Here is a 22,666-nt window from a genome sequence, read left to right on the forward strand (position 1 = left end):
CATGGGCACCTGAGTAGAATTAAGAAGAAGCTATGAATGGTGAATGGAGATATGAAAAGACAGAGTAAAGAGGGAAACTGGAGAAATATAAAGCTGTGTGGAAGGCATACAAAGAAAAGAAATGGCATGAAGACACTGATGAAGGTATGGAAACGAGTAAGGAAGGTGAAATGCTACAGCTTTATTATACAGAAGCATGGTGAAAAACCCATCAAAAAAATTTGAGGATTTGGCTTTGAAAACAGTTCATGAGTGAAACGACTTTATGAGTAATGTGTCTAAATGTGAAATAAAAATGGAACATCATTGTCAATAATGGTAGATACAGCTGATAAAGTTAGTAATCCTGGAAATTATGTGTTTTCCTTTATACAGCTCTACATATTCAGCTGTCTCCATACTATGACGTCTATAACTTCTATAGTTCTATGACTGCAGACGTTTGTGCAATTGATTCAGACACGGCTTAAAATGCAAAACTATTCACAGTAAAATGTAATATGTCAGGTTATAATGGGAAACAGCATGTTACTGTTGGATTCAGTAGTTTTCTTACTGCAGTTTGTTAGTTTTACCCTTTTCTTCGTTTTATCCACTAACTCTGCTTTAATTAAACCGTGCCTCTTTTTCTCTCCCTGCCTGCAGGTGAATGGAGGTGCTCAGGGTAACCCAGTGTGGAATGCCTCTGATACTGTCACTGAAGGTTGGGTGAAAGCTGAATTGGCTATTTCTACATTCTGGCCCAACTCCTATCAGGTACTACAAATGCACACAAGTCCTCTGGACATACTCTCACAGACATTGTTTAGGTACTGTACTGCTTAGATGCACATAAATAACAACAAATATGTCATCATCCAAAAACACGTGGATCTAACTGTAGGTTGAGCACAAAAGGTACATTTCATGACAGTCATTCTTTAATGACTTTCTCTGTTGTGTACGTGTGTGTGTGTGTGTGTATTGGTCGGTTTAAGGTACAGAGACATACCCTGCTGTGTTATTTTATGAGGCTCCACAAAAGCAACTCTGTTGTACCTAATGACTGAGCTGTGCTCAGTAAATGCAGGCACCCCTGTGTCTCACACAGATACAAGGCACAATGGTAATCAAAGTGAATTAAATGTCAGTGTGTCTCTGTGCATGTTTCCTTCCCTAATAAAGAGTCACCACCTGGGGGGGAAATAGCACTCAGTACAGTACAGAGTACTGGAGGCCACTGAGGGCAGAAACAAGTTTTAAAGACAATTTAGTTCCTCTTTTGAATTGTTTAACTGTTCTAGATCAATAATTTGTTTGTTATTGGAATATCATATCAACATAGAGTGCTAGATATTTGAATATTCAGATATTCCCCAGTGGGAATGCATCGAAAAATAAAAAAAAAATTCTGACAAAATCTCACTAGAAAAATATTAGAGACACAAAACTGTAAATAGTGAACAACACGTATGCTTATCAGGGTCAAATCAGCACCAGCCTTTGTTTATATAGCGAAACAAATATGTGCAATCAATCAAAGTTGGGAATAGAAATCCCAATTTCACACAGTGACATGCTATTACACAAATCAAAATAATGTTGTAAATGCTTATCATTTCAAATTAAATTCAGTTTACCAACACTGTAAACAACATTGTCAAACTGTTGCTAATACAGCAAAGCTTTAGCAGTGACTGTGACTTTTAGAAACTTGATATGTATGCCAAAAGGGATTTATTTTTGAAGTAACAGAGGAGAGTAAAGACTTCCCAGAAGTCTTAAGTATTCAGAGTGAGTCGCAGCTGATACTGCTGAGAATCCTGACAAGTACAGCACAGAGGTGTGTGTGTGTGTGTAGCGTGCGTAGTGTGTATGAGTCTATATATGTGTGGGTCAGGAGTGCATGGCCCCTTGACAGCCCTGCTGACACCCTGTTCTCATCCTGAGAGTTTGCATAAACTCTGTTGGAAAATATAAGGGACTGTCCTGTTGGGAGAGTAAAATGAGAAAGACACAAAAGAGCAATTAAAAATAGGAAGGAAAAATAGAGGAAAATGCGAAAATATAGAGAAAATATGGGATGGTGGAAAAGTCTGAAAAGTACAACATAGATAAAGCGTGGAAGAAAACAGGAGGAAAAGTAGAGGAGGTTTAAATGAAGAAGAGAGGAAGAAGGCAGAGGAGAGGCAGCATATGTGCTTGGCATAAGGATGGAGACAGAAGGGATGAAGTGAAAAGAGGAATAGTTGCTGACTTTTAGTGGAAAACTCCCCTGGGGTTCCCATATGAGCTTCATAGGGATGTCAAGATGTTCCAGTTTGTGAAAGAAAGTTCTTATTTTTGAATTTCATTATAATGCTTGCATTTCTTTCATTCTTTCTTCCTTTCTTCTGTCTGGTCTAAGGTAATATTTGAAGCCGTTTCAGTCCAAGGCCACCCAGGTTTCATCGCCATTGATGACATACGAGTTCTGGCTCACCCATGCCGTAAGTGGGAGAGATTGTGAATGTGTTGTGATGGTTGACCCTGCACAACTGTAGCCCTGCTGAGCATCATCTGTTTTATAGATGTCGCACACTTACACACACAAAAACACAGCATAAAGGACAGATTGTGAGGGTCGCAGACAGATTGTAGAGAGCAAGGAAGAAGGTCCAGACCCAGGGTCTTCATCACTCAAATGTGACAAAAACACTTTGCTTCACAAAACTCTGGACTGCTTATTGCCACAGTCTGAGGTCTACTTACTGCGCCCTGCCTTCTCAGTATTCTGCAACTCCTGACATTCTCCTTCTGCTCCTATTAACTGTTTATGTTGTTTCAGGAATCAAAGTTTTACACTCAGTTTTACGTCTATTTTATAGATAGGAATCAAATCATACTTAGTCATCATATTAGAGCAGTATAGCTAAATTAATTGATAAATGATATTGCATTCATTTTGAAAGGATTATAAATGAAAATGAAAAGTATTTTATTTTTAATCACTCCACTAGTATTATCTTTGTATTTTATCTATGTTCGGTCTGTCCACCGTGGTTCTCTTGCTGATCCTCTCCTCAGCCCTTCTTTCTATCTGCCTTGTATCTTTCCTTTGAACAGCCGATGCAAAACAATCAGTTCACCTTTGCAAGCCACTAATCGTATTATTCAAAAAGAGAGCAAACATATTTACAGTGTAAGGAAAAACTAAAATCCAATTTAATTTTAAAAAGACTGAGGAAAAAGATGACTATAAAAATAATGAAAGATTTTCAAAAAAAGCAAATCTAAGTTTTTGCCCTTGTCATTTGCAACAAGCTGACCATTAATGTCAGGACAAATTATCATTGTTGAGTGATCGATGCATACTCTGTTAGTCTTATCTATGTCTGCAGACAGTCAAAATGAAATTAACCAGTCGCAGGCTGGTCTCAATGGCAGACCAAAGTCACCCAGCTGTCTGTCTCACTGACAGACCTTTGCATCTGTCTCATGGCCACAGAATTTCTCTGCCGTAGTCCAGACAATGTTAAGCTCTCCTAGAACTGAATTAGTATCGTTCATGGTTTCCCTGAAAGTGTGAACTCTTAAACTGTAACAGTAACACTTTGAGCAGCAAGCAATTTATTTTTTATTAGCATGTTAATTTTGGGTAATTGGGATATTGTTTATCATTTAAATAATTTATTTGTTTTTGCAGACTATATATGCATTTGATGACTTCAACAACATTGAATTCAACGTGTATAAAAAAAAGACCAAGAAGAATGGATTTATATTTATCCTGACTTTTACACATCTATATCATCAGCACATTGCTGTCTGTGTTGCAGGTAAAGCCCCACACTTTCTACGCCTGCAGAATGTGGAGGTAAATGTGGGTCAGAATGCTACTTTTCAGTGTACTGCTGGAGGGAAGTGGTCTCAGCATGATAAACTCTGGCTGCAGGTGAGTATGTTCACGTTAGTAAAACTGTGCATAAATGGATATATATACATATATGTTTGTTAAAAGGAGGGACAGAATACCACAAACCAAACCATATTTACCCAATTTACCCAACTTGGGGACACAAATATGAATATATAAAAAAAGTGTACTAACAGTATTACTAATGTCAACAACACTGCACATTTATAGACATCAGTACCTACAGTACGTACTGCTGTTTACACCTGGAACTTCTTCCTAGACTTTAATTTTAATGGACATATAGGATAAACGGGTATATATTTTTCAATAAACTAAAAGAAACTAAAAGAAAATTTAAACCATTGAAAGGCCAACATAACAGATAAAGTTATTATTCATATATTATTCTTAATTTTATTTTATAGTATTGTTTGGCGAACATCCCAAGTATTACCAGCTCTATTTCAGAATTGATTAAAACTCCTTGTTCTGCTTTGCACCAGTGATTCCATCCTTGCACGTGTGATTTGTTTATGCGCCTGAGTGTATATGCTGTGTGCAGCCATGCCTATGTACTCATTCTGCTTTACATCCATGTGCATTGGCAAGCTTACATGTTTTCACTAAATGAGTATGTACTGCTGAGAATGCTCCAAAGGAGATCAGTGACCCTCCTCACCCAGGGGGTCTATATCTGAGAGTATGATACCACAATCATACGCAAAGCAAAAAAAATGACAGTAAACACTTGGAGTCTTTGTTGAAAACTCTCTGGTCTTTTCCACCATGCAGCAATGGAATGGTAAAGACACAGCCCTGATGGTGACCAGGGTGGTGAACCACAGACGTTTTTCTGCGACCGTTAGCGTTGGCGACACATCTCAGCGCAGCACAAGCCGCTACCGGTGTGTCATCCGATCAGACGGTGGATCTGGGGTGTCCAACTACGCTGACCTCATTGTTAAAGGTACGTTCATCTGTTTAACTTCTTTAAACTACAAAAACAAGATGATTTATCTTTCATTTAAAACCAGAGCATCGGAAAGGAATTTTGATGGATATAAGTAGAGCATTGTTCAACAAATCAGATCAGAAAGGATGCAGTAAAGTGGGACAGTTTCTTTAGAAAGTGAGAAACAAGCCTGGGTTGTGGTTGTGTAGTTGCGTGTGCATTTGGCTGTTGCTCATTAGGGATGTGAGAATGCTGAGGATAGAATACTGAATAGATTTGAGAATAGTGCCTAGAACTCACAATGAGCCCTCATTCACTCAGTTTCTGCCCGTCTTTGTCCATCTTTTAGTTCATTTTCTTCCCAGTATGTTGATTCTTATTCCATCCCTTTCCCACAATCTTCAAAACTCATACTGCTATTTTGTTTAGTTATTTTAAATATATATGAAAAAAAAGATTTTTTTTATCCTCTGAATGTTCATAGTCACCTAATTAAAAGATGATTTTGTAATAGTTTATAATAGTTTCTTCTTGATTAGGTCAAAGGAAGAGTACAGCAGTACTTCAGCAGGACTGCAGATAAAAGTTGGATAGAAAACCTTTTGGGTCATCTGTTATCATATACAACTCACAGAACTACTCAAGATATCCACATCCCAAAAAGTTGATTCTGTTCACCTGAACGTAGCGTTTTCAGTGGGATGTGTACATCCACTGGGTGATGTGTCCACTGGCCTGTAGGTGTAAATAGACTGCGGAGTCGTGGCCTGACGAGTTAGCTCTTCTGTGTTGTGCCATCCACTTAAGCAGAGGTTGTTTGATGACAAAACGTTTCTCCCACTGAAAACGCTATGTTCAGATGAACAGAATCAACTTTTGGGGATTTCCTTACCTGGATGATTAAGCAGGCATCAAGACAGAGATATCGAAATATTTCAAACCTATAAGAAATGTGTGATATGCACACAGGTGTGATGTAATGGGGTAGCTAAACATGCAATGTAAAATAGAGACAATTTAAACACTAGCATATCAACAATATAAAAGAAATGCAAGAACATGCAGAGAATACATCATGCTGCCAAACATAAAAAAACCTAATTGTCTCAGATAAGCTGAAACTATGCTTATAAAGCAAAAATAGAAGGTAATCATTAATCTGACTAATGCTAAAGAAAGTAGCAATGATTTGCTTACAAAACTGATTCTTTTTTCTGTCTCCTGCCTGCTTCTTCTTTTCTTCTTCAGTGTTTTGCTTTCATCTCTTCTCACCTCCTGTTTCCTCTGCCCCCGTAGTGTACTGTTCTGTGCTGTTCAACAAATCCTCTCACTGAGGACATTCAAATACTCTAATGCAATCTATCAACTCTGTGACAGGGTAAAAATATGAAGGAAAATCTGCCATTTAGCAAGTTATTCCCTCTCCCATGATTCTTGTGAACAACAGGAAATATGGTCCTGTCCTGCTGAGAAGGATATTGATGTACTGAGTAGGCTGGATAATATTGTTGTAAGGACTTTGATAGAATTATAGCATTGCAGCTATCTGTTGTTGTCAGACATAATTACATTCTTTTACCTCTCCCCATCTCCTTCTGTTGCACTGTGTTTTTAATTCTTTTTTTATAACGATCTTTGTCTCCACCTCCAACTTGTGGACTTCATGAAGTTCTGAATAAATAGGAAATAATCATTCATTTTTTTCAATGTTGACCTGATCGACGTAGCGCCTGCTAAAGGGCTTTCTGTCTCTCATGAAGTCTATAAAAGGGTTCAGTTAGTTATTGCTCAACATAGTGAATACTTGTATTTTAGCACTGATACTTAATTATATGTGAAGCAACACGGAAAAAGATGCGAACACCAAGCAATGTATGCTAATATGTTAGCCTATTGGCACTCTACGATTCTCTTAAGCTAGCTTTCTTGCAGCATGGCACACAACAAAAGTAACAGGTATTTTTTCCTGGCATTTATCCTTTAAGAAATAAAGTATAAGACCCCAAGCTCACAACTTTTATTCTCTTTTTAAGTGTCCTTGACCATGACACTGAAGCCCTATGTGTTCAGTCACTGTAGAGCTGAGTTTATGCTTGATCGCTTGACATTCTCCGGGGCTGCCTTTTGACAGCATCTTGTGTTGCATCCTGACCAAAGTTTATAACCAGGGAAAAGGGGTCCAAACACAAAGGAATGGTTTTCTGCAGTTATAGTGTAACATACCCTTCAGTCCATGGGTTCCACTATTTATCATATATAAATAGTATATATCTTGTGTTTATTTAAGAATAGAGTGCTCCCAGTGAAGCTTAAAGTAGATGTCTAGGATGCATTTCCCACAAACACACCTCTCTGCCCTAAAATATTTAGTGTGAAATATATATATTTTTTTTATATGTATTAAATATATAATCGTGCGGCGCAAGGGGGATTGAACTGTGTTTGTTTTTAATGGAATTTGAATTGCATCACTGAAATCCGTTTCAGTGCAGAGGCGCTCCGGCCTAAATTATGTTCTCAATGCATATTTGGTTTGAATTATGCTGTTAACCTTATTTGGTGTGAAGGATGTTTTAATCTGAAGGGAGGCTGGAATGTGTAGCCTGTGTGTGTGTGTGAGTGTGCTGTTTTGATTAGATGATAGTCCAGGGACTGAAATTGTCATTACCATCTGTTAGCAGAACGCACAGACTGTACTCCTGAGAACATCCAAATGTGTGCGTATGCGTGCGTGTGTATTGCTTACCTTACTGAATGTGTCTGTGTGCATGCGTGTGTTTCTGTGTCTTACTCCTGTGTGTATGTGTTTGTGTTTGTAGCTCAGGTGCTGTCAGCCATGCATTGTGCCAGGGGAATAGCCCATGCCAACACAGTGAACGAGCGAGAACGGAAAAATTAAACACACGCACATGCATGAACACACCTCCCCGAAGCCCTGTGTGCACAGTGTGTGCTGCTAAATGTGTGTAAATGTGGCATTGTCCTTGATTCACACGTTAGTGTACTTGTGAGTTTTCTAATCTATTCATTCATGTGCTGTAGAAACATCCTGTGTGGCTTAATTTCTCTCTGGGCGTGTGTATCATCATGCCTTTTCATTTGTGTTTTCACATGTAAGGTATCGTAAGGTTTTCAAATTAATTTGTGCAGGTATGTGTGTGTTTGTGTCTTCTTCCAGGCTTTCTAAGTGAAATCAGGGTTAATTAGTGTGTTGTTCAGCCAGGTGTGACAACAGGAATCTGGAGAGACTCTTCTAATCTGACAGCACCCTGTGTGACTGTATGTCTGTCTCCCATACATGCTCATGCATGAATATTCATTTTGTGACACAATAATGCTGACCAGCTGAGCAGATGATTTCTTCCTTGTTGACTAAATTAGAAAAGACAGCTGAAATGAAATGTTCTGAATCAGCCGAGCTACTGCCTGGTGGAGGTAAATTTCTTTATTACTCAGTACAGTTAAACTCATTACAGCTAAACCTATTCCAGGATAAAATGACTGAACTGAGCAAAAATTGGCATGTGTAGCAACTTTCAAGTAACTCTTTTTGCGGTGTTTTGTTTGCAAAAAAATCGGACAATACTGGGGAAGATTTGGGTTCTATAATACTGCCAGAGCCAAAGAAAGACATTTTACCCACTGGTCTTCAGATTTTAACATTCATCTGAAGAACGTGGAGCAAAAGCAGACGGAAGTCAGGCTTTTTAAGTATAATGCACAGCTTTACACCTCTTCTGTCATCTTTCCATCATTCAGTGTCCATATTATTGTTTCACCTTACTTCTTTCTTATTCATGCCTCTGCCTGACGTCACACCTCTCTTGAAGTTAATATACGGCAAGGAAAACATGCAGTGACAGCCGTTAGTTGTCAACAGCACCTCCTCCTCCTCCACCTCCTCGCCTCTTTAAAAGCATTACATCTTTGCATTAAAGATAACCTAGTGTGGTTGTTCTTTTGTGTCATGTATATGTGGTTATAATGGTGCTTGCTCATATTAACACTAAAAATAAGTATATGTAAGTGGAAATGGTGATAAAGTCACTAACATACTCCTCTAGAAGACAAAGGGGACTAGATGGGATTGGAAGAATAACTGGAAACTGTAAATGTAAAATGAATGCACTGTCTCCAATACACTAAGAAAAAATCCAGTTGCAGTTAAAAAAGCACGTCAACAAAATGACTGAAAGCATGCAACGCTTCCACACAAGCCAGGCACAAAGTTTCCCAAACAGACACTCACGGCTATAGAAAGTTTAGCAAAACACATACACACATCTACACCCACACACACACGCACACAGATGTTTTTCAATGCTCCTGTGCGTTTCTCATTTGTATTGCTCTTGTAGAACAGATGCAGTCAAAGCCCCAGGGCAACAAGGTCTCAACCATACCCCCGGCTGTACTTGTGTTTGGGTGTGTGTGTGTGTGTGTTAAAGAGTGAGCAAGCCTACATGCTGACATGTCTCAGGGAGTATGAATTTAGGCTGTATTTGAGTTGTGAATGTGGTGTATTGTGCATGGGCATGGGCATCAGTGTGTATGTGTGTACTGTTCTGTCTGTCATAGATAAGACTCAGTGGGGCGTAGCAGAGATCCAGGAGAGCCACTGACAGCCAGTGCCCTGTGGACACCATGCAGAGTGTGTGTAATGGTTATGTGTGCGAGTTCCCCAGGAATATGGCCACATTTTTCTAAGTCTCCCTCGGTGGTCATAAAGCTGATTGTAGTCCAAGAATTAGACCTAGCAGTGCCACTGCAATGTGTAAGGGTCTCTGAGTGTGTATGTGTGTGTCTGCATACTGTATATGTGTGTTTGTCCATAGAGCTTTCAGTCGCCCAAAGCACATTCCCAGCATCTTCTGTGTGTCTGTTCCTTGATAAGGAAATCAATAGGAGAGTGGACAGCTCAGCTGTATGTGTCAGATCTCTAGAAACTCACTGACGCTCTGAACCCCCACTGGGTGTGAACACAACACAACCTTCAATTTATAAAAATAACTGTTGGAAACTATGTTAGACTTCCAAGTGAGGAGTTTTATTCCAAAATGAGATGTCAAACATTTAAAAGGCAGACAAATGCGATGTCAAACATTCACACGAAAATCAATTTCCAAGTTTTCCAAGCAGTTGTTTGCAATAATATTTGCACAAATGATGCCATCTTCTTAAAGCCTTAACTTATCTACATGCACAGTTCATTCTGTAAACAAACCTGACATTCATTTTAGATGGTTTATGCCCTCAAGATATTAGGGAGGCTTTCATAGTTTGACATAGAACACAAGTGTCAGAACAACCAGCTGTAAATACTTATCAAAACAGCATTTCTGTGAAAAATACAACAAGGTAATGCGAATGTCATGACTGTGTTTTTCCACTGATAGTTTGTGAAAATGTGCATTAAATGTACATCAACATGAAATAAAAACACATCAAGAAAGTGAAAGATATTATTAGTTTTTTGCCCAGATAAATAAAATGAGGAAAAACTAAATAGAAATAAAACCCAATCACTGTGATTTATGAAGGTCTTATTATTTAGTCAAATTACCTTTAAGCAAGCATGGGAGGAAGTGTATCCAGTAATTCTGGAAAAGGGAAATCAAAATGTAATAGTTATCTCACCAGCTGTCATGGTAATGTGGCCAAATTTGTTTGTTTTTTTAAAGTCATTACCTGCAAAACCTTTACTCGTGTAATTTGATCTTTTTTTGGCATAAAAACTGATAGATTACTCGAACTTGGATTGCAGAAGAGCTGCACTGCACTGCTGCAGCTCAAGAAAATAAAAAATGGATAACAAATAAATAAAATGTTTATTAGTTTATCATAAGTTTTGTAAAGATGAGCTCCCCGAGGAGAGAGGAAGTGTAAAAAAAGTGTGCAAAGTTGTTTGTTTTGGCTACATCGGGGAGTATGTAGGTTTCTGTGTGTGTGTGCATGGAATAAGAAGGGAAGCTTAAGCCAGTGTACACTCCGCCTGCCTCTTTAACCAGGTTCTTAGGGCTTGCCTTAGGGTGTGTGTGTCTTTAAGTGTGCGTGTGTCTGTGTGTCTGTGCATGCGTTGTGTTGTGTTGTGTACACTGAGCAGTTTGTCATGTAATTGGTATTCCATGTCCATTTCTCTTTCATGTGCATCTCCTTCTCTCCTTGTGTGTGTGTGTGTGTGTGTGTGTGTGTGTGTGTTAGTACAAGAGAGTGGACACTTCACACAGAATTTCTGAAGAGAAATATAAGTAATGCATGAACAGGTACGGTGAATAACGGACGAGAAGGACTGCGGGTGAGAAAAGGAACGAATTGGACAGAGAGAGGAAGTAAGAAGAGGGTCAGCAAGGAGTGAGGGAAGCAGGCAGGAGAGGATGCAGTAAAGGTGAAAAGTTGAAATCAGAAACAGGACAGCACAGATGAATGAGTAAAAGAAAAATGTGTTTACAGCAGAGTTCAAAAGAACAAGGGAGAGGACCACAGAAAATGAGGTGAAAAGGGGGAAAAGTAAGAAGAAAGTTTGGGCGAATCAAAAGCAAGAAGATTTAATTTATCACTGCAATGATAACTGGAAAAAAAAACAGAAACGGTAAAAAAACAGAAGTGAGAAGCAAGGAGTAGGGAAGTCAAGCAGGTAGAAGTTGACTGTCATCTTTATGGACACTTTGACGGGACGTAATGTGGCGCAATCCCACAAATTCTAGTGAAAAAAGATTCAGGAGGCTGTGTCCGCACTCATGGTCATAATTACTATGAAAAAATAACACATACCACTGAATTGTTTCCCCGGTGACAGCATTATGTGAAACCTTGTCAGATACACTCCATACAACACGAAGACCCATCATAGTCTGTCAGACCAACCGCTGTGGTCTGAGAGGTACTGATAACACAATCTATCCTTATTTATTCCATTTCCATAGTTTAATATTTTTCTGCAAAAAGTTTCAACAGCATAAAGACAGCGTATGCAAATGTCGAAAATGCGCAATTATTACTTCTGTTGAAATTTAAGAAAGGCATAAAAACATTTGCATAGGGCATGTTCCTCTGTGTGTTTCATAATGCTCCAATGTTTGCAGTGGGTGAAAACAGACGTTTATACAGGTCTGCAAGACGGGGTTTGGCATTTTCTTGCTGAAATAGACTTCTGGATGGCACCGTGTCACTCCTAAACCCGTATATACCAGCAGCATCAATGTGGTTATCACCAGTATGTCATCCATGGCACTAACACTAACTTTTGCATCAGTCAGTCTCAAGTGAGCTTGAGCATATAAAGGCTGGCAACCTTTCTGGATCTTGTTTATAAATGTTTTATTGTTTGCACGATAGAGCTTTTAACCTCGCCATCTTATGTTCTAAGAGACTAATCCCTCTCTGGGACTTCTGCAGTTGGGAGCATCAATTTCAAAATTAGCTTATATTCTTAGAAAAACAGCCACATTTGATACATTTGTAAGACTGAGTGCAGGATTTTACATTGAAATGAATGTTCAAAACAACTAATCTAACATGTTTACATAGTATTGGTAATGGCAACATTAAACTACCTTAAAGATGGAAACACTGTTCTGTTCCCCGAACACCCCCAAGCTTTCCTCCTGGACCTGCTGCGCATTACATGACTACAACTTAATTTGATATGCATGTTATGATGTAAAATTGCTTTTCTCTATTTGATTTTATTACCATATTTGTACCAGGTAATGTCTTGGTATTTGGTTAAATAATTCCAAATAAGTTTGCCAATACTAAGTCCTGTTTACTATAATTTCACAGTAGTTTTACACTGCACTGCTATGACAATCATTGCTGACTACTTTAGCTACAGGAGCTGCTATCTGCAGAGGAAAAACAGCTTTTATCAAAAGTAAGTGAAAGCGAGTGGGGCTGTGCCAGGCAGTGGAAACAATGCTAAAACCAGGAGATACTGAGGACAATGGGAGGACAAGTCAGTGGACCGAGTTTACACCAAGTTGATGAGTGAGTCAGAAATTTTCCCTTCAGGTAGAATACATTCACAATAGTGAAAACCCATATTAAATTTGAAGCACACAGGCTGGGCCATCAGAATACAGACATGTATTCTAAATAAATAAAATCTTTGTCTCTTAAATGTTGTCCAACCTAAATGAGCAGAAAGGAAACATCATAGTTATGAATTAGATGCTTTTAGGTATGCCTCGGTCTAACAGGTTTGTTTATCTTGCTTGTTCAAAGATTTAAGACAGCACCATTTAAAAATGTGACATCCTTATGAACTTTCTTCTTTTTGGATTGCTGCCTTTTATAACAATGAATTATCTGATATCTTAGTTCACATGACAGGAGCAACAAACAGAGTCCCTTGATATTTCAGCTGCATAGTCTGATAACTGTCATCAGTAAACCCCTGCCTGTTGATCTTTAAATGATAAGGAAAATGAATTGGTGTCTTTGCAGTGTTCTTCAGCTCGCTTAAATTAGAGGTTAGAAGTGACACCAGCTCTTGTGAAATATCTCTGCAATTTGCATAATTACAGTGCTGTTTCAAAGAAAAAAAAGTGTTGGTTGACAAAATTACATCACTTTAAAGAGTGGTGCTCAGTGTTCTAGAAACACTGAACGATGAACCTGGAAATCAGAGATAGAGAAGTTTGAAATACTAAAAAACTATCCAATATAAATTTGTTCCACTCAAAAAGCTGCCATGTGGCAGTTATCATTAACACTTGGCAAATTCTGTTGATCTTATCATATCTGAATTATGCTATTCTGTGCGCATGTGAGTGTGTACGTGTGTCTTATCTTTGCCATGTGAGATGAACTGAGATGAAGTTCAAGGAGCTGCGAAATGGACCTGCAGTGTATTACTGATAAGACAACAATTTACAAGGAGATTAAGCAAAAAGTGAAAAAAAATCACTAATATGGGGAAAGAGAGAAAAGAAAATTGTCTTTTCAAACTTTCACATTGTTCAAAACATATCCTTTAACAACATATTCAGATTTTTGTAAATAAAAGACAACTCCAGCTTATTTAATAGCTACTTGATAAAGTTCATTTTTGGGGATTTTATTCTGCATGGATTATTAAAAGGAAAGAAAACCCATATAAACGGGCCAGATAGAGGGAGAGGAAGCAGTTCATGGACAAAAGAAAAGAAAAGTCTGTTATCATCTTGACTGTCATTACTCCTTCTTGCTCCACTGTTGAAATGGGAGAAAAACAGATTTTGGCAGAGTGACTGTCATTTTTGGTCATTTCAACAGATTTTTCCATCTTTTCCGCCACTGGGGTGATATATTTTCTCTCCTCTGGTGGGCTGAAGCCTAATATCACTCAGTCTTTCACCCACTGTACACACACACACGTTTGCAATCTTATAATCTTTCACTTTCCAAGAACGTGGCTGAGCAACATATATGTATATATATATATATATATATATATATATATATATATATATATATATATATATACGTACGTGTTGAAATGGGAGGGCAGAAAGTGAGCACTTATGTCATTGTCATGCAGGTGCATATGCTGTTTCATGACTGTGGTGCATGCAAATGGAAACTTAATGTGTCTTTTTTTCCTACCTAGCTAAAAGGGTCAAGACCACTATAGACATGAAAAATGTCTACAGTTTTCTCCTTTTATGAAATGTTCACCTAAAGTTTCTCAAAGATTTTATTTTATTTTTTTGCTACCAGCGGGTGTGTCAAAAATTCATCTACTGAAAAATTCAATTTTGAGATTATTTTTCTGAATATCCATTAGTTAAAAGACTAGTAGGGCTAGTATATATGTGTAATCTTTTAATCTCTCTCTTAAAATTAGAAAATAGAAACTATGTAGGCTTTTGATTTTCTGAATACCAATTGGACATTTTGAGAAAGTCTAGTATAAATGACCTTGAGGTCTTAATAATGGAGAGAATCTATTATAGACAGAAAAATCTCTACAATGCAAACACACACACAGAAACAGCCAATGCTTTTTGGTGTGCACACTAATAAAAACTACAATAAGTAAAGCAGACTTAGCACACGCAAGGACATTTTTTTTTCCACTGTACAAAGAACATTACTTAAGGTCTTTTGTTTTTAGCTTATTTGTCTTGACACAGACACATCATGAGCCTTCTTTAAACACCATGCTGGGATTATAATACAGTGTAGTAAAAAGTAGATCCATATACTTTGTTCCCGCAGGGTGTAGTAACATGAGGCACGATGAGTCTTCAGACAACAAGACTCCAGAATACAAAAGATAAAACCTTTTGGGGCTGCGACTGCTGCAAAAACATAGACATAAATACTTACACAGTGGTCTTTATGGGCCCAGAGTTACGCGCTGTTTGCCCGCTGTATCCCAATTTCTGTTTGTTTTTACTACAGTAGGTATGTGGCTTCTGCAGAGGCATAACAGAGCTCTGCAGGAAGAGCTCAGTGGAAACGGCCTATTCTCTCCTCTTGTTTATATTCATATCTAACTTTCAGTAGATGAAAAGCATTTTTAACCATTTAGCATACAGTTTGTGGTGTTAGTGAAACATGTAGGAGAGAATCTGACTCATTATAACACCTGAAAAGCTGTTATTACAATTATTTGTTTACAGTTTCAGTGAGCTTTCTGCATTTTTCAAATATCAAGATTTGGTTATAAGATCAACTTTTTGGTAACTTAACCTGCAGGAAATAATAATAATAAAAAAAGATTCCGTCAGGTTAAATATACTGTTAGTTTCTCTATGTATTTTTGAGTCTTGTAGGCATTCAGAGTGCCTTAGACACGTTCTGTTTCCCGTATGAATGACAGAATTATTGTTGGCTGCTGCATTTTTTTTCTTTGTAATGCAATGTTTTATGTCTTGGGAGTTTTTTAAAAGGCTAAAACGATGAATGTGAAAAGCAAAGCAGATATGCAAATATAATTTGTGCAGGTTTAGAGAAGTCATTTAACTAACAAGAGCTACATTTGAAGTCTGTTGTAACACAATTTTAACAAGGGCCTGTCTGCCAATCATAAAAAAAACTCAATGTCAAATATTTCTTCAGAGTACTGATTGCACAAGAGTGATTTTCAGCTCGCTGGTGCAGCATTTGTCCTGCTACTTTTTTTAAGCATTGTTCACTCTCACCATTTTGGCAACATTCATTCATTGTGTTTCTTTCCTCACTTTCTCTCTTTTTTACTTTTCATTTAAATATATGATAAAATCTCTCACCAGTCGTGGTTTGCGGTTCTACCTATTTGCTCCCTGTCTCCCTTACTCTCAAAAAACCTTTCTGCTTTCTTCTGCCCTCCACTCGCCCTCCTATCACAGTTCATTAACATCACTGTTTGAATTCAAGTTTGAAGGCTGATTAGCGATCAGAATATGTTTGTAGTTTTTCTTATTCATTAGAGATCCCCGCATATGCTTGCAATACATAGTCTACATGTACTGAAATGCTTGTGTGTGCTTCTTACAAGTTATCGTGTTTGTATCTCCGGTTTATCATTCAGTTCCAGTTGCGGTATGTGTAAGTACAGTCATGTATTTGTTTGTATTTACATGCAGGCCCATGCTTTGATTTGTGTGGGTGCATTTGCATGCATATGTACAAGAGGTACTAGAGTCAATTTTTTATCAGCAAACGTCTGTGTCTGAGTTTCTGAAAATGTGTGTTCGCTCCATATCATCGTGGGTACCAGGTTGCATGTCACCGGGTGGCCTCTGTAACTCTCTGCTGCAAATGAGCTGGCAGAGGGAGAAATGGAGAGATGGTGGGTGAAAACAGAAGGAGCAGGGAGTGATTGATTGATTTTGCCTTTCTTCCAGTGGAGTAACATCAGGAGAAGTTGTTGAATATAAATGATGTTAATGAACAGTTAGGTCTGTGTTAAAGCACTTGTAGCAAAGGTCGACAAGCTTCTTTTAGAGGTAGTTGTCAGTGATTTGGCGTCTTTACCTTATTTAGTGCAATACTCCCAAAAATTTTCGCATTATTTGTCTAGCCTTTCAAGTAGATGTGACCATTTTCCTACTGTGAGTTACGCTTAAAAATGTTCTGGGAAAAGTAACATCCAGTTTTGTATGACTACTGCAACTGGACACAGCTGTAGTACCTTGAACGTTACCTATACTTCCTCAGTATATTTTCTAGCTAGAAAAAGCTTGTCCACATCATTGTTTTACATGACCTGTTGATAAAAAGGCAATATCCTAAAAACAGAACTGATAGATTAGTAAGAAAGCCAAGAGGAAATAAAACTAACTAGCCAGCAAGGGCAGCTTAAACTGACTGATGACTTCTCATTCTGGAGCCCATTTTTTTATCGTACTGAACTAACTAACCTAGAAACCAATTTTCACTGCACCATATGTTGTAATGCTGACATCAAGGGGCAGAGAGATAATGGTTGTGATCAGACAAAAATCAGACAGACTTTAGACACAGATAGTGTTTTTCTTGAAAAAATGTTGGGTGGCTGTTTCAGACCATTTGGTAACCAAAATTCAGGCAGTCAAATGACACTGGATGAGAAAAGGAAACATGCATTTGGTTACTTCATTACAATAATGTGATGACTGTTTCTTACTTTGCAAAAGATGGTTTGAATGGACCTCTATTGTTTGCAGAAACATCATCAATGGCACATTTTCCCCTTCATATTGAGACCAGTTTTGAGTGGGGGAAATGACATTTAAACTGTGTTCATTGGACAAAAGACTGTAACAAAACTCTTATGTATTTTTGGGGATTTATACAGTAGTGATGATTGGTTTTATTTCACTGTATCACTATTTTGTGAAGGAAAATATTATTATTTTTTTATCCCAAGAATCAAAGTTTCTGTTTGCCAAGAAGGGGAATATTTTGACAGAAGCACATGCATTCAAATACATGCAAAGCACACTAAACCTCTCTTAGGCATACACAGAGATGCTTATTGTCTGTCACTCTCTCCTACACTCACAAATGCACACACACACACAGACTCAGACACACACACTTAGCCTCCATATAGTTGAGATGGATGAGTATGCAGTAACTGACAGTTGATTCATCGGCCCCGCAGCCACCATACATATTCTAATGCAGCCTTGAGGAAAGTAAAAAACTTGGAGAGGGAAATCAGGACTTTTGCTTTTAGACTGCAGGAGTAAAGGGACCATTATTCTTACCCAGCATAACAGAGCTGTCAACTGACGAAGCACCTGCCATCGCAAAGAGATTCATTCTCAGAGACCACAAACTTCAATCTTTAAATGACTCTTTTAGTTGCAAGTGTTTTCAGAAGATCACTGTGTAGCGTAAGGAAGCTTCATTTTGAAAAGACCTTTAATTAGTTGGTCCTCTATTTGCACGTGTGTGTTTCTGAGCATCATTGCCTCCATCTTAATAATCATTGATCAACTTTCAAGCTGATCCATGTTTAGATGCCTCAACGATTCTGTATCACAACAAAGCTCCAGGAAACTGATTTTTATTTTTATTGTTTTACCTAAAAGAATATTACAGTGTGATTATGACTCACATTTTAAGGACACAAGAAGTTAATCCACACTTGGACAGCATTCTCTTGTTTCTAGTGCAGCTCAGGCACATCATATCCTTCCGTTAAAAAGTGGGTCATGACCGCTGTTCAAGGTGCTGATATAGAGGTCTTCTAAGAAGTGGGAGCTGCCCATACTAATTACCATAGTTCATAATGATGAACAGACTTCTCACCGGCACTGTCTGAGGGCCAGTAAAAAATACTCCATTTAATTCCCATGCCATTGTTTCCATCTGCTCCTGTTGCTCTTTAACTGAGCCAGTTGTTGAGTCACACTACTGTGCCTTCACATTTTGTTTTGAAAGTTAATATTACTATGTAATTTGTCTTTCTCAAATAATTAAATTTCCAGTAGATTGCATATACCTAATGTCTTCTTCCTGAAAACAGAAGATCATTTACGTGGTCTCATACTCACCATGTATTACACATTCATATGTGATAGTGGGGACTATGAAAAATCCCTTGTGGCATTGGTGTTTAGCAGCACTTTAGCACTTTATATGCTTTTAGTGAAAGTCGTTTTGTCAAATATTTAAATTTCCCCATTATATATAGTATTTTCCAAGTAAAGCAAATGGTCTGCTTTTAGTTAGACTTCTTTTCATAGGGTTAGAACTTTTCTTGCATGTGTCATTTCAGAGGTTACTTTCATTTTGAAAAGATATTGCCTATAAAATGTGAACTTGGTTTGGACAAGAAGAAAAAAAAAAGGAAAGAGCAATAAAACTTCATGCTTTTAGGCTTGACAGATGCCATTATTTCAAAGTAGCTGTCAGCAGTGTGTCAACAAAGTGATGGATTAATGCTACAAGTAAAGAATTTGACATCTCAAATGTCTCCTTTAGCTTTAATGGTATCTATTTTCACTGCAAAAGGTAAAGTGCACGTTAGCAGCAGAGTAATTCTTAAATATTACATTAAAAGTTGATGGATTTGTACACTTAAAGGTACAACATGTGTCTGTGAAAGGATGTGAGAAGTTGAGTCTCAGATAATGGATGGATGGATGGACCAAATAGTCTGTAGTTGCTACTGAAGTGTGAAAAAAGTACTTGCCTATATAATGAAAATATAAGTCTTAGATTGTTATTTCTGAAAATTACACCTCAAACCCAAAGAGAAGATTGGAGACATTCAGTTTTTTTTTGTACTAAATACTGGAACACAGCTGGAATTCTTGGCAGCAGTAAATCCTGTAATTCTGCATTACAAATGATAAGGCCACCCATATGGAAAAGAAATAGTAAAAACATATATGATTTACTCATGAAAGTGGCCATTTTCTCATTACTTTCATCTATTTTTTTAGTAAGTATACAGTACAAAACATACAAGTTTCATTATATAATTTTTCAAGGGATCTTATATGTGTTTTCACTCTTGTATGCTTTTCATACAAGTTTCATACAAGACAGATACAAACTTTATAAGATTTATATATATCTTTTCCATATGGGCAGCTGCAGATATAGTTAAAGTGAAAAGAAAGTGATGTATTTTTTTCCTGTTTGCTGTGTGACTTATCAGGGACTGTGTAATTTTTCAGGTTACAAAACCTTTTATTGATGTATTCAGAAGAATATTTATTGATTATTTTATTTTAAAAAAGAGAAAGATTTTACACTCAAATAAACATTTTTGTCTTTATTTCACAGCTCCACCCACTCCCATTGCACCTCCTGAGCTTCTTTCTGTTGGTGCTACTTACCTTTGGATCAAACCCAATGCCAACAGCATCATTGGTGATGGGCCAATAATCCTGAAGGAAGTGGAGTACCGGACCACTTCAGGGAACTGGGTAGAGACCCATGTGGTTGACTCCCCTACATATAAACTGTGGCATCTGGACCCAGATGTAGAATATGAGATCAAGGTCCTGCTTTCCAGACCTGGAGAGGGAGGAACAGGACCCCCAGGTCCACCACTGGTAACCAGGACCAAATGTGCGGGTAAGTAAGCACTTTTTTCTTTGTTATTGCTTTAATTATTTGTTTAATTATTTTCCCATTTATGTTGCCTTTTTACCTATTTCTCAATTATTTTTAAAAATTTAGATTTCATTTAGAAATCTCTCTTTGCAGTTGCTTGATCCTGTTTTGTCTTATTTCTGTTGGACAACTGTACTGTGATCCACTGATATACTCAGCTCATTAATCCATGGGTAGCACTAATATAATAAGAATGATTTACTATGGTCTGAATATGATGACAGCATGATTTGGAGCCAGAGAGGTAAAAAAGGCTGATGAGAAAGATAACAAAGAAGGAAAAAATGAGGAAAAAAGTGTTTCCTTTTACGTCTTCTTGGGAAGAGAACGCAAATCAAAGCTGATGATAATTGACATGTTAAGAAGAAGCCCCAGAGATGAAGAAATGTTGGAGTGCATAGTTTGCAGGGAAGAAGGTAGGAGAGGTTAGGTGGGGGCAATCATGGCCAATAATGAGTATCCCAGCGGGGGTGTAAGGACGCAATAAGTGGCAGTTCATTTGATAAAATGACAGCCCATCAGATCTCTGATGGCCTCTTATGTGTGTGTAGGTGTGTGTCAGTGTGTATGTGTTAAGTGTGTTCTTACTTAACAAGTAGGAAGCCATCATTCTCCATTCCAGCATTCCCTATGGACTTCTCTGTGTTTGCATTTTGCCATGCAACTAATTGTCTTTGTTCTATCTTGGCCTTTTGACCTTTTTTGTTGCTTTCACTGTACTACTTTAGTCTTCTGATTTTCTGACGCTATTCTTGCTTCCCACTCTCTTTCATTCTTAAATTCATTTTCCCACTTCTAACTTTTTTCTGTCCTTTTCATTTCCTTTTCTCTGCAATGTTTTCCACTCTTTTGTCCTGACTTCATTTCCTTCTTGTCTTCCTTTCTCCCATTTTAGAGTTTTTTCACCCTTTCTCCTTTTTCATCACTTGGGTTTTACTTTATGGTGTCATTTTTTTGAACTCTTCTTCCCTTCTGTCCTTTAATGTTTACTTCTTCTGTTTTTGACACTTTCCCCTTTTATTCACGCCTCCCCCTTTCTTCTCTGCCATGTCCTTCTTCCTTCTGCCATTCTGTCTCAGTTGTTTTTCTCAAGGGCTTCATTTTATGAGAATTAGAGAGAACAAGACAAAATGATGATGAAGAGTGAGAGGAGATCAAAAAGATGAAGGTGTTATTCTGTAAAGACAGTGGGCTCGATCTGGATCTAACCTTGCATTCAAAGAGGGGAGAGAGAGAGAAAGAGAAAATGCTTTAATAATGCTTCTACTTTTTTTTGATGGAATATACATAGCTAGTGTGTGTGCCTTGGGGCATTCGTTGTTTATGCTACAAGTTCTGTCAAAACTTTGGAGCATTAACTTGGCAGATGCTTAAATTTAATTGGAATGGGAATTTTGTGTATTTGCGGTTGCTGTGTTATGTGTGAGTGAGAACGTGTGAACTCTACTGTGTGCATATCTTTCTGTGTTTGTGTGTGTGAGTATGTCTGCATTGTGTACATGCTTGTGTGTCTACCACAATGTGTTTGTGTTTGTGCATTTGTGGTCTTCAGTCCACCCCATGTTTTTTCTTTTTTTCTTAACTCTGTGGTAATCAGCAGGTGAAAATTATGTGTTAACACTACAGTCTCTGTTTTGGTCTCTCTCCCTGCTTCCTTGCTTTATCTATCTCTCACTTTCAATCTCTCACTCTTACTTTCTGTCTCCCATATTGAAACACAAGTAGCTGGTGAGGCGCTGGGGTCTTATGGGCCCTACACATAAATGTTTTCTCATAAAGAACTCATTGTGCAAACCTGCTAGCTAAATAGCTTACTAGCTTGTAGAATATGAGCCTAACCAATTCTTTAAACGAGGCATAGACCTTACCTTCTATCTAGTGCTTTTACAAATTGATATATACAGCAGATGCCAGTTTGCAGAATTACTAGTAAAAATGTTAACTCTTTCTTTTGCTTTTGGATGTTGTAATAAATAAAATTCTCTACCTATACCAGTTAGAAAATGCACAACAGACAATGTTTATGAACGTTTTTACACAGCCAGAGTGAAATTTACTCATCTATAGGGAGTGCAGAATTATTAGGCAAGTTGTATTTTTGAGGAATAATGTTATTATTGAACAACAACCATGTTCTAAATGAACCCAAAAAACTCATTAATATCAAAGCTGAATGTTTTTGGAAGTAGTTTTTAGTTTGTTTTTAGTTTTAGCTATTTTAGGGGGATATCTGTGTGTGCAGGTGACTATTACTGTGCATAATTATTAGGCAACTTAACAAAAAACAAATATATACCCATTTCAATTATTTA

General features: G+C 37.7%; 1 protein-coding gene across 11 annotated transcripts in view; it reads left to right on the forward strand.

Annotated features, from left to right (window-relative positions):
• Window positions 1-22,666, forward strand: part of ptprt (protein tyrosine phosphatase receptor type T) — a 326,863-nt gene that overhangs the window by 80,179 nt on the left and 224,018 nt on the right. For all 11 annotated transcript variants that reach the window (XM_026167280.1, XM_026167283.1, XM_026167281.1 and 8 more), the window contains exons 4-8: window positions 646-756; window positions 2,387-2,468; window positions 3,798-3,913; window positions 4,670-4,844; window positions 20,022-20,315. In XM_026167280.1, coding sequence (XP_026023065.1) covers window positions 646-756; window positions 2,387-2,468; window positions 3,798-3,913; window positions 4,670-4,844; window positions 20,022-20,315 — 778 coding nt within the window. The remainder of the gene's footprint in view (window positions 1-645; window positions 757-2,386; window positions 2,469-3,797; window positions 3,914-4,669; window positions 4,845-20,021; window positions 20,316-22,666) is intronic.

Source organism: Astatotilapia calliptera, chromosome 5 (genome assembly GCF_900246225.1).
Source record: "Astatotilapia calliptera chromosome 5, fAstCal1.2, whole genome shotgun sequence".
Classification (NCBI taxonomy): Eukaryota; Metazoa; Chordata; class Actinopteri; order Cichliformes; family Cichlidae; genus Astatotilapia; species Astatotilapia calliptera.